This window comes from Ambystoma mexicanum, chromosome 1q, assembly GCF_040938575.1.
Source record: "Ambystoma mexicanum isolate Mex_15411 chromosome 1q, UKY_AmexF1_1, whole genome shotgun sequence".
Lineage (NCBI taxonomy): Eukaryota > Metazoa > Chordata > Amphibia > Caudata > Ambystomatidae > Ambystoma > Ambystoma mexicanum.
In genome coordinates, this window is record NC_090922.1 from 537,351,940 (window position 1) to 537,368,277 (window position 16,338).

The 16,338-nt window shown below is 46.9% G+C and overlaps 1 protein-coding gene across 5 annotated transcripts in view; it reads left to right on the forward strand.

The window, feature by feature from the left end:
* CIC (capicua transcriptional repressor) overlaps positions 1-16,338 on the forward strand; it is a 2,254,744-nt gene that overhangs the window by 1,054,548 nt on the left and 1,183,858 nt on the right. For all 5 annotated transcript variants that reach the window (XM_069640957.1, XM_069640955.1, XM_069640959.1 and 2 more), the window contains exons 11-12: positions 5,102-6,617; positions 11,518-11,747. In XM_069640957.1, the coding sequence (XP_069497058.1) occupies positions 5,102-6,617; positions 11,518-11,747 (1,746 nt within the window). The remainder of the gene's footprint in view (positions 1-5,101; positions 6,618-11,517; positions 11,748-16,338) is intronic.

The window sequence follows — 16,338 nt, forward strand, 5'->3', positions numbered from 1 at the left end:
GAGGCGAAAAGGAAGACCATCCTGTCGGTACCGCTCCTGGCCAACATCTGGGATGAGGGGCTGGCGCTTCAGAGGAACCCTGCCTAAGCCCCAGCAAAGAGACTGACTTGAAAAGAAATATTGGGTGCTGGAGTCTGCGCCCAGGGGTCTGCGGTCTCAAATATCTCCAGACTCGGTGGTCTCGGCGGCTGTCGGGAAGAAGTCGTAGAGTTCAAGTCTCTCCCCTTTCGTACTGAAGTCAGCGCCCAGAGTCTTCACCAAGTGCCTGGCTCGGCGGCCTATCTATGGCTACATGGGATTCATGTGTATGCTTATCTGAACGACTGGCTCATCCGGGCCAAGTCAAGGGACATCGCTGTCGATTAAACAACGAAGACGGTCCGACTGCTGATGGACCTGGGGTTCTCGGTGAATTATGCAAAGTCATCCTTGACACCATCACAGGACATGCTGTTCCTGGGATCAAGGCTTGACTCTGTGTCCTGCCTGGCGTAACCATCGGGGGCGAGGATAGCGGCCATATTGGGCAAGGTGCAACGGCTGTTCGCACTGAAGATCACCAATGTGAGGACCATCAATTCGCTGCTCGGCATGATGAAGTTATGCATATTCCTGATTCGGCTCTGCAGATGTGGATGCTTCCGCTCCAGGAGTGCCTCGACGCCCGTTGGGTCCAGGATAGAATCTCACTCGACGAGGAGTTCTGTTGAGCGATAAGGTGGTAGGGCGTGCGCTCCAACATCGCCAGAAGCACGGGCTTCCAGAGCCCCCATACCAGGAGACGGTCACAACGGACGCTTTGCTGGAAGGATGGGGAGCCCAATCCGGACGTCTTTATGCCATAGGCCTGTGGCTGCCGAAAGAGAAGACGCTAAACATCTACATACTGTAACGATGGGCAGTATTTTGGGCCCTCAGGTCGTTTCTGCCGTCCCTAAAAAGCAATGTGGTGAGGGTCTTCATGTACAATACCACCACAATGTTTTACATCCAGGAACAGGGGGGCACCAGATTCCCAGCGCACTCCACTTCATTCCATTTCACCTGGCAGGAGTGAAGAACACAGTTCGCACAAGCGTGGCCGAGACAGATCTGGTAACCTCAGCATGTCAGTGTACCCTCCAGTCAAGCGGCCAGTGGTCGCAGATCTCATCGCCAGGGAAAGAGGCGCAATTCTGCACCACGACCCAGAATTGCTGAACCTGAAGGCCTGGCTCCTGCAGCAGTAGAGTTCGGTGGTTTCGAGCTTCCGGCAGACTGCAGGGAGGTACTCGCCAGGGCATTGTCGACTTTGAAGTGCTACGGACACAAATGGAATTGTTTTGCCACTTGGTGCCGGTTGCAGAAGATCAGCCCTCTGAGGGGTCAGGGCCCCTCAAGTACTTCCGTTTTTATTGTCATTGGCTAAATAGGGGCTGGTGCACGTCTCCACAAAGGTACATCTGTTGGCCATCTTCCGCTATACCAGGTCTCTGGGCTGGTCTTCAATGTGGTTGCACTGTCTTGTCAGAGTTCATCAAGGGACTGTTCCGCTGGTGAAGTCTCTGGCCCTGGCGTGGGAACTCAACGTGGTGCTGACTAGGCTCATGGGGGCCCCATTCGAATCTATGCTTTCAGCGCTGCTCAAGTTTCTCTCGTGGAAGACCGCTTTCCTCGTGGCCATCACCTCCGCAAGAAGATTAAGTGAGATCCAGGCCCTGCGTTGCAAGGGGCCTTACTTGACTTACCACAAGACAAGGGTGGTGCTGCGGACGCACCCCTCCTTCATGCCCAAGGTTCAGTTGGAATTTCATCTCAACTAGCCCTTCGTGTTACCTTTGTTTTTTCCGACGCCTTCGTCGCCACTGAAATGATTTTCGCACTCGCTGGATGTGGCCCGAGCGCTGAAGTTTTATGTGGCCTGCATGAAGAGTTTCCGGAAAACTTCTCCAGCTTTTTGTGAACTTTGGTCCTGTGAACCATGTGAAGGCCCTGTCCAAGGCTTCCATTTGCAGGTGGCTCTCCGGCTGCCTTACTCATTTTCACCGTTTGGCTAACTAACCGCTGCCTGACTGTCCGCAAGCCCATTCTACCAGAGCAATCACTGCGACAATAGCGTTCCTGTCTGGTGTGCCCCTGCTGGACATTTTCAGGGCTGCTATGTGGAGTTCAACGCACACCGTAACGAAATTTTACTCCGTCAACAGGGATTCCAGGGAGGAGTCCAAAGTCGGCCAAGCAGTGCTGCGCAACCTGTTTGCTTGAAGGTGAGCCTGGTGAGGAGGTAAGAAATTGCTTCTGTTGAGCCTTGCCACCTCCCGTGATTGTGTTATTATGTACTGCTGTGTATTCTTTATTCATGAGCATATGAAACCATGCCAGACCCCATGCTGGAGAAGGAACAAGTTACTTAACTGTAACTGTGGTTCTTCAGCATGGGTCTGGCATGGATTCACATGTGAACCCTCCCACCTGCCCCTCTGTGGCTCTTCTCTTGGTCCTACTGCCACTTTACGTACTACCATATCTGAAGATGGCTGCCTGAGGAGGGGCTTAGGTAGAGGGCAGTCCTTGGCTGGGGGCAGTATGACCCACAGCCCAGTGATTGGTTTATAGGAGAAAGACAGTTTAGAAACGAAACTGAAACTGTTTTTTTGTTTTTATTTTTACAGAGGATTCTCAGCCTGACGGGGAATATTCATGAGCATGTGAATCCATGCCAGACCCATGCTCGAGAACAACAGTTACATGTAAGTAACTTGTTCCTTATTACAGTCTACACTTTCTGAGAGCCTACGGTCTTCGGTACGCCTGGTAATTCCTCTTTGGAGGGATAGAGAAAAATTGAAGTGAAGCCAATGGGTGCTGCATGGGCCATTTATGCTGATGGTGGCATCAGTGGCGGCCCTTGATGGACATGGACCCGACGGCACTTCCTTCAGCGCCCTCTGTCAGAAATACATTTCCAAAGCTGGAGAGATGTTATCATAAAATAAGGAATTTGTGGGAGGAACATCCAATCGAAAGAACATTACCAGTGGGTAAGTAACTTGTTCTTCTCCCAATGTGTGCTTTCATTGGTGAGTCAGTTTCCATTGTCAGTAACTTGGTTTATAATTGGATGTTACATAATGGTTCCATCTCCCCATGTGTGTTGCCTTTAATTCTACTTGCTATCATATGTGGCTCATATCTTACTACTTGTAATCTCACCATAGTCTGAGTCCACTAAAGGCATATCCAATATGTTGGGATCAGGCTGCCTTGTCATGTGTCCCGCTGACCCTTTGTTCAGGCTCACTTGTTTGCTCATGAGTTGATTTCCCTGCTATCTGTCCTAGAGCTGAGTGCAGACACTTTTTCTGTGAGTTTTGCCTACGTGCTGTAACATTTTCATTTGGCTCCTGTTTGTACCCCTAAAAGGCTTTTGGGAACACAACCTGTGCATTTGCATGCTCCGTCCATGGGACCGCAAATGGGAGCCGAATGATTGGTCAGCTCACTGGCATGTTAAACATTTTCTTGGGTCAGATTTTGACTTTAACCCGTAAACATCATGTGGGACACTCTGTCTCATCACAGGTCTCCCATAGCAGGTGATTAACAGGTGACTTAATCACACAATGTTTTCATATTTGTGTATAAAATATAATGTATTCATGTATTGGAAAGTAAGCCAGCGAAAGCTGTGAATGTGGGCTAGTTAAGATTGTCAAACCCACCTAGTTTTAAACAGAACCTCACATAAGCAGGAATGCTGAATAGTGAAATTAGCTGAAAACCTCAGTGATTTGCTGATCTTTGCAAAAAAATATGATATGTGGATTAGCCTTCTTTCTTTAAAGTGTTGCTTGCTTTTAAGATGTCATTAGCTTAATCTGAATGTGAATGCACCCCACCAAGCCTCCTCAATCTCACTGACTTGACAGGGTAACCTGTAGATGGTGTAGAATCACATAGCATTCTCTTATTCTCCAGCATTGGATTTTACATAGATTCAGATGCTGTTTGAATATTCCCCGTCAGACTCGGAATCTTGGTAACATTAAATTGGTTTACTTTTAGATTTTAAAACTTCTGTCTTCTTAGTGCTCCATTAGTCATAATGCCCTACTGTCAATAGACAGGTCTCCCTTAACTCCACTGCTGCATGATATCTTCAGAATGTTTACTGCACGGTATGATTTTTGTAATGCCTGTGGTTATGTAATACTGATGACTTGGTAGATGACCTTAAAGTTGTTAAAGTCCTTTGCGGATCTCACACCTCGCTGTCGGGGCAAAGCATGTCAGTCTGATTCATGCTCCAAAACTAGTATTTCATGTTAAGTTACATTTCTATCCCATAGCTTAGTCTGGCCCACCTTCCCTGTAAGAGCCCATTAGATCTTGGAACTTGCGCCTGTGCACCACATTAATGGTATTTGCATTTTGTGATTGTACCACCTGAAGAATGATTCCAGGGAGCCATGTACTGTTAAGGTATGTGCGCTAGAAACTCTATATTCTCAGGGCAGGGGTCTGCAAATTGCGGCTTGCCAGATTTTTCAGACTACAACTCCCATGATCTCTCACTGTTTAATATGCTGGCTGGTGCCGATGGGTATAGGAGTCCCACAAATCTGCAGAGCCAAGTGGACTAGGCCCCTTCTTCCTCCTCAGGCTTTGTGTGATATTCACTTTTACCCCTCAATGTGTGTGCGAACATAGCTCTGATATGTTTTCAGATTAAGGTTGCCCTGGAGCCACAATGCACTATGGCTCTTTTACTACCTGATGAGTAGGGCCCTGCACCACCTCAACGATGGGTATATCATTGGTACAGTATCCACTCAGAAGTTGATTAACGGATCCCCAGCCACTTAGGGCTGGTTCATTAATGGGTACTGTAACACCTTTGAGTCGGGACACTGGGTTCTGCCATCAATAAGGGGGTGTATAGGATCCTGATTAACATCTGGGACAGCTGTACTGGATGCATTGCCACCACATTTAGTGGTAATGGACCATTATAGCCTTTCCCTGATAGATGACCTACTAGATGTATTTGGGCTCATTAAGGCTGGGTGGAGGAGTTGCCAGCACGCTATTAAGATTAATGTTTCTTTTTACCCATCTCCAGAACTTCCACCCAAAGATGTTCTCACCTGTGATCCGTGCAGCCTCGCTCTCTGGAGGTTACAGCCAGTGCCGAACTGCAATTGAAAGTAAGCTGCAGCCTGTTAGAACTGAGATGAGCAAGCCTGCTGAAGGCAGCTCTTCTTCAGGCTCCACCGTGCACATACCGTCCGAGCAGCAGGTCTTCACCAGAAACATGAATGCCTTTCAGCTAACTCCGAGCAGCTTCAAGCTCAACGACTGCCGAGCTCCAGTCCGCCTGCAGAACTTGCCCTCTAAGCATACTGATGTACGATTTGCGCTGACGGACCCCAGTGTGTACAAGAGGAAGAGGGCAGATAACCTGTCACAGAGACTTGTGCTTCCACAGGGGTCGGAGGCAATGGAGGGCAGCCCTGGGGGGCAGCTGCAGTTCTCTGGACAGTCTGTCATCTCCTGTACCTTGCCCCAGGCCCTAGTAATCCCAAGCGTGCAGTCCTCCACCAGTGGTGGGGTCTACACACTACCTTCAAAAACGTTTGAGAGCTCATCTTGCAGTCCCCAGCATCCTGCAGACTGCCCAGCCTTCATTGCTGTTTCTGCCAGCCGCTCGTCGGGGCTGTCACAAGGAACTGTACTAGTTACAAGCCCAGCTGTGAGTAGTCAGAACTTCAAGCTCCTCAGTCATGGAAACCCAGCAGTAGGCAACCTTAGAACTGCCTCCACTATGGTCACCAATGTTGTGAAACCGGTCAGCAGTTCTCCAGTGCCCATTGCCAGTAAACCACTGCCTGCGTCAACCAGAGCCAACAGCAGTGATTTGGGAACAGGACAGGCTCTTATTGGCTCACTGGAGCTGCCGCAGCATATTACCATGCTAGGGCCTGGGAAAATTGAAGTTGCAACCCCGTCATGTGCTGTCACAAATGCCCCTAACATGCCAATCGGCAGGATTTCGGCCTCCTCGCTACCATCCATGGGAATTGGAGTTGTGTATACCCAGGGAACTGACAGAAAGCACTTTCAGCCAATGGCAACTCAAACTGGGTCAATGTCTAGTCACAACCTTTCAACAACTGTGGGGAAGCCATCCACGGCACAAGGGGGGAGCCTGGTTACAAACCTTCTGGTTGGGCCTACCAGCTATGGACCTCCAGTATCCAGCGGTGGAAGTGGATCTGTTCCAGTGTTTCCCCCGGGCACACTTACCCAGCAGCACTCGCTCCAGCTCATCACCCAAAACTCGACAGGCAGTCAAAACGGACCTGTGCCCCTTGGCATCCTCCAGCCTCAGCATATATTGTCTGCACCCAGTGCCAAACCTGGAAGCATCACCCAGGTGCAGTACATCCTACCCAGCATCCCACCACAGCTTCAAATGGCTGGAAGTAAAGTACCTGGGGCAACTGGCACCACAAGCATCCGCTTTACCCTGCCTTCTGCCAACGGAAAGGTCCTTGCTCCATCTCAGGGAATCCCTCTAATACATCCAACTCCATCTCCGAGCCCCAGCATCACCATGGTGTCAAGTACTTCCAGAGGTAAGAGCTGTGCACATGCTTTGTCTATCTGATACCCTATCTTGTTTTGCCAATCCTTTGCTCGGTATTGGTTGAATTGCGATGAATTTCAGTGTGAATACAGATGGGGGTTGGGGTATTCATTAGGGGGCTGGCAGGGGGGCTTTTTGGGTTCTCCCCCACATTTTCTTTTGATGAAAAAAATGCAATGTAATCGCATTTGCAGTGATGGGGTGCGATGTAATCACATAGATCGGTTTTGCTCCATCTCTTTGTGCAGTTCTTCCTCAGAATTCCTCCATCTGCTCCCCTTTCCAGCCTCTTGCACATCTTTTTTGACACTGCCTTGTATTAGGGAAGACCATTAAAGATGCACAGTGTAATATGAAATGAACACTTCTCTTCACCACTTAGTTGGACAGCCTAGGCGGCCTTTTGATCTCCATGAATGGCCACCTTTCTGATTGGAGAACAGGAGTATGGATTCCAACAAAAAAAATGAGGATGCAAAAACTTCCCTAATGACCGCCACACCCTTGGGCAGGTTGCTTTTAAAATTAGTCCCGTTTTCCAAATCTTTTTTCTGTAGGGCAAGACTAAAAAGGTTGTCTTTGACAATACAATATTGCAGTACACACAATGGAAAATACAAGGGGTATAGTAAAACCGTGTCTCCATCCAAATGGTACACCACAAAAAGGTAATGCGCACTCACCTTTCTCTTAATTTCGGTCCGCTCTCCTCCATAGTTTTAGGGTATTTAATTGTATTTGCTATCTGGGCAGAGCAGCATAATTGTAAGAGAAAAACATTACGCTGGGGCACACGCACAGAAATTCCACTGTGCCATACACCCGTTATCATGGATTTCCAAAATCAGCTCTGACACAAGGACTTTGGGAGGCCACCCTATTATAGAGAACAGGTAAGACACTGAGAGGCTAGCCAAATCCAGTCAAGGTGAGGTAGCAGAGCGGCCAGGCTTAGTCTCTGGAAGGGTGTGAGAGTGGTCTAGGGCTATAATAAGTCCACACAGAGCAACACCAGTAATTCCAGTTAGACCGGTAAGTATAAAAATAAAGTTAGGCCTTTTAGATTACACACTAATCAAGTAAAACTTCTAGACAAATATCACACAAAACCTAATAAAACAGATATACATCCAGAAATAGAATATTAACCCAGGCTCCACCACCAAAGGTCTGTGCCTTAGGGTAAGGATTTGCGTGCTTCTTACCCTATCGGAGTCGAAGGGAAAAGCAACAGGTATGTAGACTTTACCCCATGGCAAATAGTTCTCCTGATACCACTTATGTAGGTTCCAGACTTCATTGCAGGCTTGTTGTACTGTCTAGCCTCCACCATAAGGGCATTTCACAAGAGAAGGTTAAGAACAATTGATTTCCTAGGATTGGATGTCCAAGAACTAAAGCCAATGGAGAAAGTTCTTTTCTACCGTCCTTTCTAGAAGACCTGACAAAACCGGGATCCCTCTTCAGAAGGTGTAATTAAAGAGGCCAAGAAGCTGTGAGAGTCGCCCACGCTGTTAATCTCCCAATTGAATTGTTAGATGCAATGCTCTCTGACAAATGGGCACTGTCTTATCTTGAACACACCTACTCAGTCTGTTGGGTTAATTGTATGGCCACATTCAAGGCATTCTTCCCATGGATCCTACTCGCCAAGCCTGCCCTAATTGGCCAAAAATCTGGTGCGAAAGTGGGTATACTGGATTGGTGCTCTATATCTCAGGCACTTCATTTTTTTTTATCCAAAGAAGGGGTGTGTACAAAGCTACCAGGAAGAAAATAATTAAAAATGTGCTTCTGATGAGTACAAATCTGTGTTTGCATTCGATAAATGTATATTGTGTTCACAACATCTGAAAAAGAAAGCAACTTGTGTATACTGTGACAAAGTCCCCTTGCCTGAGCCTTGATGTGGGGGGCTGGGTACCTAAGCGGCATGGTGCCACCACCCGCTGATTGATGCTGGGCCCAGAAGTGGTATGGGGCAGAACCTGTAACTCCCTCTACCATGCCACAGATGAGAAGCAGTACACCTGCCTCATGATACCTTAGAGGAACAGTCTTTTTTAAAGGATTTCATGGAAGATGTTTTAAACAGTCAAATTTAATGGGGATACCTGATATCACAACTGGTCCTGCAGGCTGTAGACATTGAAACAATATATATTGGACCAATCGGAGAGAGGGGTGGCCTCTTATCCTAAAATACGGTCTTTTTACAAATATCAACCATTGATTCAGTTAATTCAAACAATAAAATCATATTTATTGTGTTGTACACATTTTTTGAAAAAACAAAACCAAAATACATTCTGCAAAGAAAAAGATTTTTTGATTTTTACAATTTAGTCACCTGTATTGTGTTTCTAGAAAAAACTAAGCTAAATAAATTCATAACGAACAATTCTAAGACAGAACTCGCCTATCAAAATATACTACCACTCATTCACTTTCATTCTCCATTCCATTCATATTTCCTATCTTCTTTATCTAGCCCTCTTTGGTTAGATATGACACATTTTCTTATTGTGATTTTTCAGTGTTCAGGTCTCTTGCTCAATCAACCCATCTGTGTAGAGGTTAATCACACAGATTCCAAATGTCTACACGTGTTTCGATTGTACCGATAACCACTCTTGGGGTCTTCTTAGTATTGCAACCTTCTTCAGGACAAACCAAAAGCAGAACTTCTGTATGCTGTCTTTTCAGGTAGGGTGAGCCCCAGTCTCTGCACTTATCAATCGGCGCAGATGATTCAGATATTGGCATCAGTCCATTTTACTCTATGGGTCCTTGTTTCCCCACAGTAGCACAACTTGGAAATGCATGCTGTTAATGCCACTATTCTGTGCACAATCCTTTTCTCCAGAGTCTACAGTCTTCCTTGGTTCTTCAACTTCTGCCACTCTCAACTTGTTTTAGTCCAGTGACCTTGTTATCTTTTCTCCTTGTGGCAGAAGTGAGCCTGAGGAGGCAAGTAATGGCTAGGCCCGGCCCGCCGGCAGCAACGAGGGACGCAGAAACAGTATAACAGTATAACAGTATAACAGTATGCGCAGCACAAGGGGCTTCCCCAACAGTAGCAACACCGGCCACAAGACAACACCACTGCCATGGCTCAGGAAGACCGTGTCTGCTTGAGCCCACGCGAGTGAGGTCCCCACTAGCCCACCAGCAAAATCATTCTGTACAAGAAAGCCCCATGGTGGCCTTGGGGGCATGCCACTATACCACCAGGAATTTAAAACATTGCTTAATGCCTCCAAAAAGGCCATGTTGACCTACACTAGGCTGCCAGGGGGATAGTTGAAGGGGGGCAGGGGAGTGGACTGGCCGCTAAAATAAAAAAAAGAAGCGCTTCAGTAACAGTGCCATGGACCCTATCCGGGTCCAGTTGAATACAGCCACACCAGGAAATGGGGGCAGGGCTTATAAGCCTTTTTGAAGCCTCCCTCAGCCCTTCCTATAACACACACCCTGGAGACAGGTAAGTCTATTTGATAGGTTAAGTATCCAATCCTGGGAGGGGGTGGGGTATTTAAGTAGGTGCCTGTGAATGATTCAGTATGGGTTAGTTGGGTGAGGACCGGAGGTAGTGGATGAGGTGACAGCACAATGAGTGCAGAGGCTATTTTAAGGAGGGGGTCTGTGGAGTGTTTCTGTGTTAGAGGAGAGTGTGAGTAGTTGAGGTAGAGTAGGAGGAGCGGAGTAGTAGAGGTAGAGTAGGAGGAGCAAAGTGGTAGTAGTGGTGGAGGTAGTATCAGTTGTTGGGAGTGAAGAAAATAGGTAGGAGGAGTAATGTAGTAGCAGAGTAGAGAGTGAGAAAAATAGGCGGTATAGTGGTAGTTGGAAATAAAGGGCGTTAGTCAGTAGAAACATAAATAGACTGATGGTAGTAGTAGTAAGAAGTAAAGGTATGGTGTTGGTAGCAGACTAAGAACAGTAACAGAGCAAAAGTAGGAAGAATGACCGACTGGGAGAATAGGAGTAGCTAGTGGTAGGAGGAGAGAGCGAGAGCAATTATACCAGAAGAATAGCGAGAAGCCCAGAAGTAGAGTGGGAGGAAGTAGGGAAGAGAAGACAACGCAAGACCAATAGTAAGAATAGAAGTAAGATCAAAGGGTGGAGGTGGAGGTGGAAAAGCAGAGTGAGAGATCAGAGAGATAGTGACATGGTGGGAAGAGACCTTCTTAAGAGACCAGTATAGTGAAAGGTCAGGTACAAGCAGGTCTGACAGAAGGGAGTGTGACACGTTAGAAGACCCCTTGGGAGTCAGGTAGCAGACGCCTTATGGAAGCCACACTTAACCCTAGGAAGAACGATTGACAATAGGGGTCACCTGGCTGTAGTATGAACAGCCCCATCAAGGACTCCTGAATTAGGAAGGCAGAGACAAAGCCAGGGTATACAAGATAGAGCGGACTGCCCTAGCGCCAAAATCCCAAACCCCCGCTGGATCCCAGATACAGTTGCCCAGGAGATACAGCCTTCCTGTTTGTAAAGATGTTTAAATAAAGACCCTTGGACTTGCCATCCGAGTCAGCGTGGTTGTGATGGGCCACTCCATCACCATATATAATGGTTCCCTCGCTATATATTATTAGTTTGTTCACTCACAATAAGTGGTCTCCTCTGTTTCTGTGTAACCACTCACTGTACAGTTCCCTTCTTTCAGTATTATTTCTCCACAAATATTGTTACTTAGTCCTCTAATTGTATCCCCTTGCTTTTCTTGATTGGGTTTGTTGATTTTCCTGAACCATGAATCACAGTAGTGATGGTCTCTGCTGCAACATCTATTTTGCGGGTTAAGTGTACTGTGAGCATTGTAAATTGGACTGGCCTTTTCCTATTTGTGGAGTTTCTGAAAATTGTTGGATGTTCTCCTCCAGCTCAGTCCTTGTCACCAGCTTCCTCGCCAGGCTGCTCGTCTCATCTCTTATCAGGTCAGGTGCTGCAGCCGTCCGGACTCCTTTCCACCACAGCCCAGCTGCCGAATAAGATGCTCATCCCCATGGCTCCCCCACAGGTCACTGTACGGGCCAGTGCCACCAGCCAGCTACCTTTGGTGTCTCCCTCATTCCAGATGCCAGTGCAGAATGGGACCCAGTCTGCCAGTAAGGTGAGCATGTTTATTTCTATTTCTTTTTTTTGAAACACACATCATGCCTAGTAAGTGTGAGAGAAAGGATGGAGCATTTTAGCTGGGGAGGCATGCTTTGGTCATAAAGGGAAATGGGAGTGTTTGTGTGAGAGCTCGGTATGCATAGGTGTAGGTTATAAGGGTAAGTGCAGGCAGGGTAGCTCTGCATTGCCATTATCCAGTTCACATAGGTATGTAATGGGTTTGCAGAGAAGACCGAAGGTGCCCGTTAATTTCTGACTTACTGGTCCTGTAAAATGAACATGCTTCACCATTCTTGACACTTGCAAAGTAATCAGTATTTTTTAGTTATAGATGACTTTGACCACGAAATAAAATATATTGTCTTAAACAAATAGCGGTTTTACTTTGACCCACACAATAACTTGATCAGCATATATATTTTTAATCTGAGTTATGCAAGAATTCCAAAAATTAACATGTTATTTGGCTTCCGAACAGTATTTTCGCACGGTGTCATTATTCCTCGCACAAATTCTTCATCTTTTGAAATAGAACCAAGCATGAACTGGATCAGACACATTTTCACATAGCCACTGGAATGACCGAGTAGCTTCATTGACTTAGTCACCATGATTCTGGCTACAAAAATTGCACTTACCAGTTAGGAGTACTTTGTCTTGGCCAGAGATTTATTTCACACTTCAAGGAGGAAATATTAACAAGAAAGATTGCTTGCGGCTGACCGCATTCTGTGCTTAATCCTAGTTGCATCTGCCCATTCCTTTTCACATTCCTGACAGGGAAGTGAGAGAAAGCAGATGCGATAGCCACTTTCACAAAATTACTGGTGGGGCTCAAAGCAAATAGCTTACAGAAATGGCAAAAGGGTTAACTGGGACATGGGTGGGATGGAAAGAATTGTTTATGTGCAATGTTAATAATTTGAAGACCGTACTCTTCACTATATCACTACATTAACAATGAATGATGTGTCTTAAACTGCAATTAATACATTATTGTAGAACACAAGAGGACATCTTATTAATGGCACGAGATCTTTAGTGAAACACATTTACTTCAACTTGCATTGTTAATTACTTTTCTCCTCATGAGCTTTAGGATAAGGCAACCATGGTAAGTTAGTATGTGCCTCTGGACTGAAACAAAGGGACACACAGTTAACACTGCTCAAAAGTGTATAATTTTTGACAGCACTCATCTTAATGTATCCTTTTTATCTACAGCAGATTCCTACACTTTCTTTGTAGAGCGTATAGGTCAAGGATATATGATCTATTGGCTAAGTCCCACAGCTTAAGACCTGCCTTGCTGGTGCCAGAGTCCTGTGATCCTATGTATGTGTGCAGGATCACCTCATCTGCTCATCTCCTCTGTGGCAACCTGTTGGTCCTCCAATATCATGGTGTCGGAAGTAGAATTTCTTCATCCTCTGGCCAGTCTGATGGTCTTCAGAACATTGAGGTGGCCGACAGAGTCCTGAACTACCTAACCCAGGGGTCAAAGTTGTCCTAAGTATGACACTCTGCACCAGAATCGGAGACATACAAGGCTGTAACCTAATGTGAGAACAGTTGTCTGCAACGGCTTAGACTTAGAGTTGTCCTTTCTGATGCAGGTTAGACAGTCTGGTTTGTGTACCTGTTATGAAGTACCCCTGAAACCCATTCAGTAATATTGGTTGTGCAGTCATACTTTGCACCTTGCCTTGACTTGCCTTTGAAGGTGGAATCTGGGCATAGGAGTTCTGTCTGGGTTACCCCTAGATGGCCAGGATTGGTAGACGGCCCTTCCATTGCAGGAACCCTATCATTAAAATATTGCCACTTTTTTCTTCACTGACTTATATGCTAACCATCGCATTTAGCCTGTTGCTTCCGATGGGAGAATTTGGAATAATACTTAAAGCTCACCCCAAAGAAGCCAAACATTGGTTGATTCTGTTGAACTTTGTTGAACACTTGCCCTTAAGTCAAGGTTCTACTTAAGTTTAGTTACTGAGGACCGGTGTTGCCCTCTAATTGTATAAGACTTGTGAAGATTTGTTATACCATCTTTTCCCCCCTCTTGAGGTCATCGCAACAGTATTGACTAAAAACTGTTTTCTAAAGTGCGATGTGTTCATTGGGACACCAAACTGATAGTGATAAAATGAGATTTCGAAGGGATTGTATCCTCCGACGTATTCCTTATCTTTGATAATACGTTTCCAGCTTGCTGGCCTAGGAAATTTTTTCTGTGGAGAGCGCTGCACGTAGATGTCCGCCGAGTCGATGTCCCTCGATGGCCACCGTATCGGCACCGACGTCACCATGCCCATAAATAGCCACGCGCTGCATCCGTTGCTCAGTTCTGTTTTTCCGCGCTTCGTGGGGCCTCGGAACATCGTTGCTCAGTTCAGTCAGGATAACTCTATATTACTCGAATAATACCTACTCGTTCTCGATGGCATCTTCATCGGAACCGACGACGCCGCGATCCGGCTTCAAGAAATGTCGAGACTGCGGTAAAAAAATGTCGATAACGGATCCACACAGGATCTGCTTGTGGTGCTTGGGATCCGAGCACCATTGTTCGGAGTGTGAGGACTGCATGTCCATGACGGCGAAAGCCTTGAAGGATCGCAAGGGGAAGCTCGAGAGAGGTAAGTCAGTCAAAACCTCCTCAAAGGTTTCTTCGGCTGAGTCGAAGCATTAGTCTCCTCGCCGTCGAAAACATTCCCATTCTAGATCTCGAAGTAGCTCCCACCATTCGTCGAGATCAAGACACTCAAAAAAGAGACATCGAAGATCCCCTTCCTCGTCTTCTGTGTCCCCAGAAAGGGTCTCCTGTCCTACAAAACACAGCTCTCAAGCTGAGTGGGAGGAATTCAGAAAGAAAATGTTAAGCGTCTTCGAGAACGCGGCCTCAACCCCCTCGAAGACAGCTGAGGGTGATACCCCGGGTGAAAAACCCAAAAAATCAAAACGCTGCGAGTCGCAGCACCCGGCGAAACATTCCACCCGAGAGCGCCACGAGCCATCGGGTAAGAAGGCACCATCTTCAACGCCGTCGTCGAAGATTCCTTAGACGCATGGATCGGCGCCATCAACGCCGTTGTTGAAGGGTTCCTCGACGTATCGGTCGATCGACTCGACATCGACGCCGATGAAAGAGAAGACCAAGGGTACTCCACAGCCAACGGTGATTCCAAGGGTCTCCGGCATGATGCCGAGACAGTCGTCGATGTCATCGAGTAGGATCCCGATCCTCTCGAGTTCTTCGAGACCCCTTCCAGTTTTTTCAACGCCGTTCTCGGCACCTTCGAAGCCTGTCACATCGACGACATCGACGTTTTCTCACCCAATAGTGATGAGTTTGGCTCCTTCTGCCTTAGAGATGGGTTTTACACCATTTCAGAGGTCAGAGTACCCTGGACTGTCGTCAATTTATGAAGAGGGGGAAGATTCTGACCAGGAAACATTTGGGTTACAGAGGACCACACTGCCTATTTCAGAGGATTTCACCTCTGAGGAAAGAAGGCTGAAGGACCTACAGTAGTCACTACATGAGGCAAGTGGGCTGGACACTTCCCCAGAAGTGGAATTTGTTAAGCCAGACCCAGGGGAACATGCCGAAACACCCTATAGAACCCTTATGGCAAGAATTATTGAATTTATGGGTTGGTCTGCGCCTTCCTGTGTTTTTCAACAGGATGACCTAACAGACATATTAGACAAAGGTCCACAGGAGGACCCTGTGGTCCCCTTCTATGCAGCCTTACAAAGGAAAATTACATCTAATTGGGAAACTCCTGAAGTTATCCCTGCGGTCAATAAAAGATTGTCAGCCAAATATAGGGTTGCTGCTCTTGAGCCTGTATACTTATTAAAACACCCTACTTCAGAGAACCTTAGTGGTTCAAGCAGCAACTTCATCTAGCAGTAGGACCGCTTACCCTACTGTCCCACAGGATAGAGATGACAAGAGGTACGATTCTATGGCGAAGAAAGTCTTCTCTGCTTGTAGTATGGCGTTGAAGTCCATCAACGCTACCTGTTTGCTCGCCAGGTTCAGTCACACACTATGGGAGTGTGCTTCATCAGCGGCTGACTGCAAACCTGAAGGAGAGGAAAAGGAAGCCTTCCTTAACATTATTAAAGATGGCAAGGATGCCATGTGCGAACACTTCAAACTGGCATCGATTCCGCTGACAGTATCAGCAGGGCCATGGCGGCAAGTACAACAATCCGCAGGCATGCGTGGTTGCGAAAGTCTGGCTTTGCTCCAGATATACAGGCCAGACTTTTGAATATGCCCTTTTGATGGCTCTTCACTATTCGGAAAAAAGGCTGATCCACGGTCTGGAAAAGTGACAGATTTCTAAAGCAGCAGCAACATCTTTAGGAGCTGCTATCCGCCAAACTCCTTTTCGCCCCTCACGAACCTCTGGGAGAGGAAAGTCCTTTCGCTATTATTCCGCATTCGGGAAAGGCAGAGGACTGCCGGCTCAAAGAGGTCAAAGGAGATCCACCCGAGGTGGACGGGTCAAAGGTACTAAGGCCGCAGCAGCAGCAGGTGCCTCTTTACCCTCGGCAACTGCATCAGC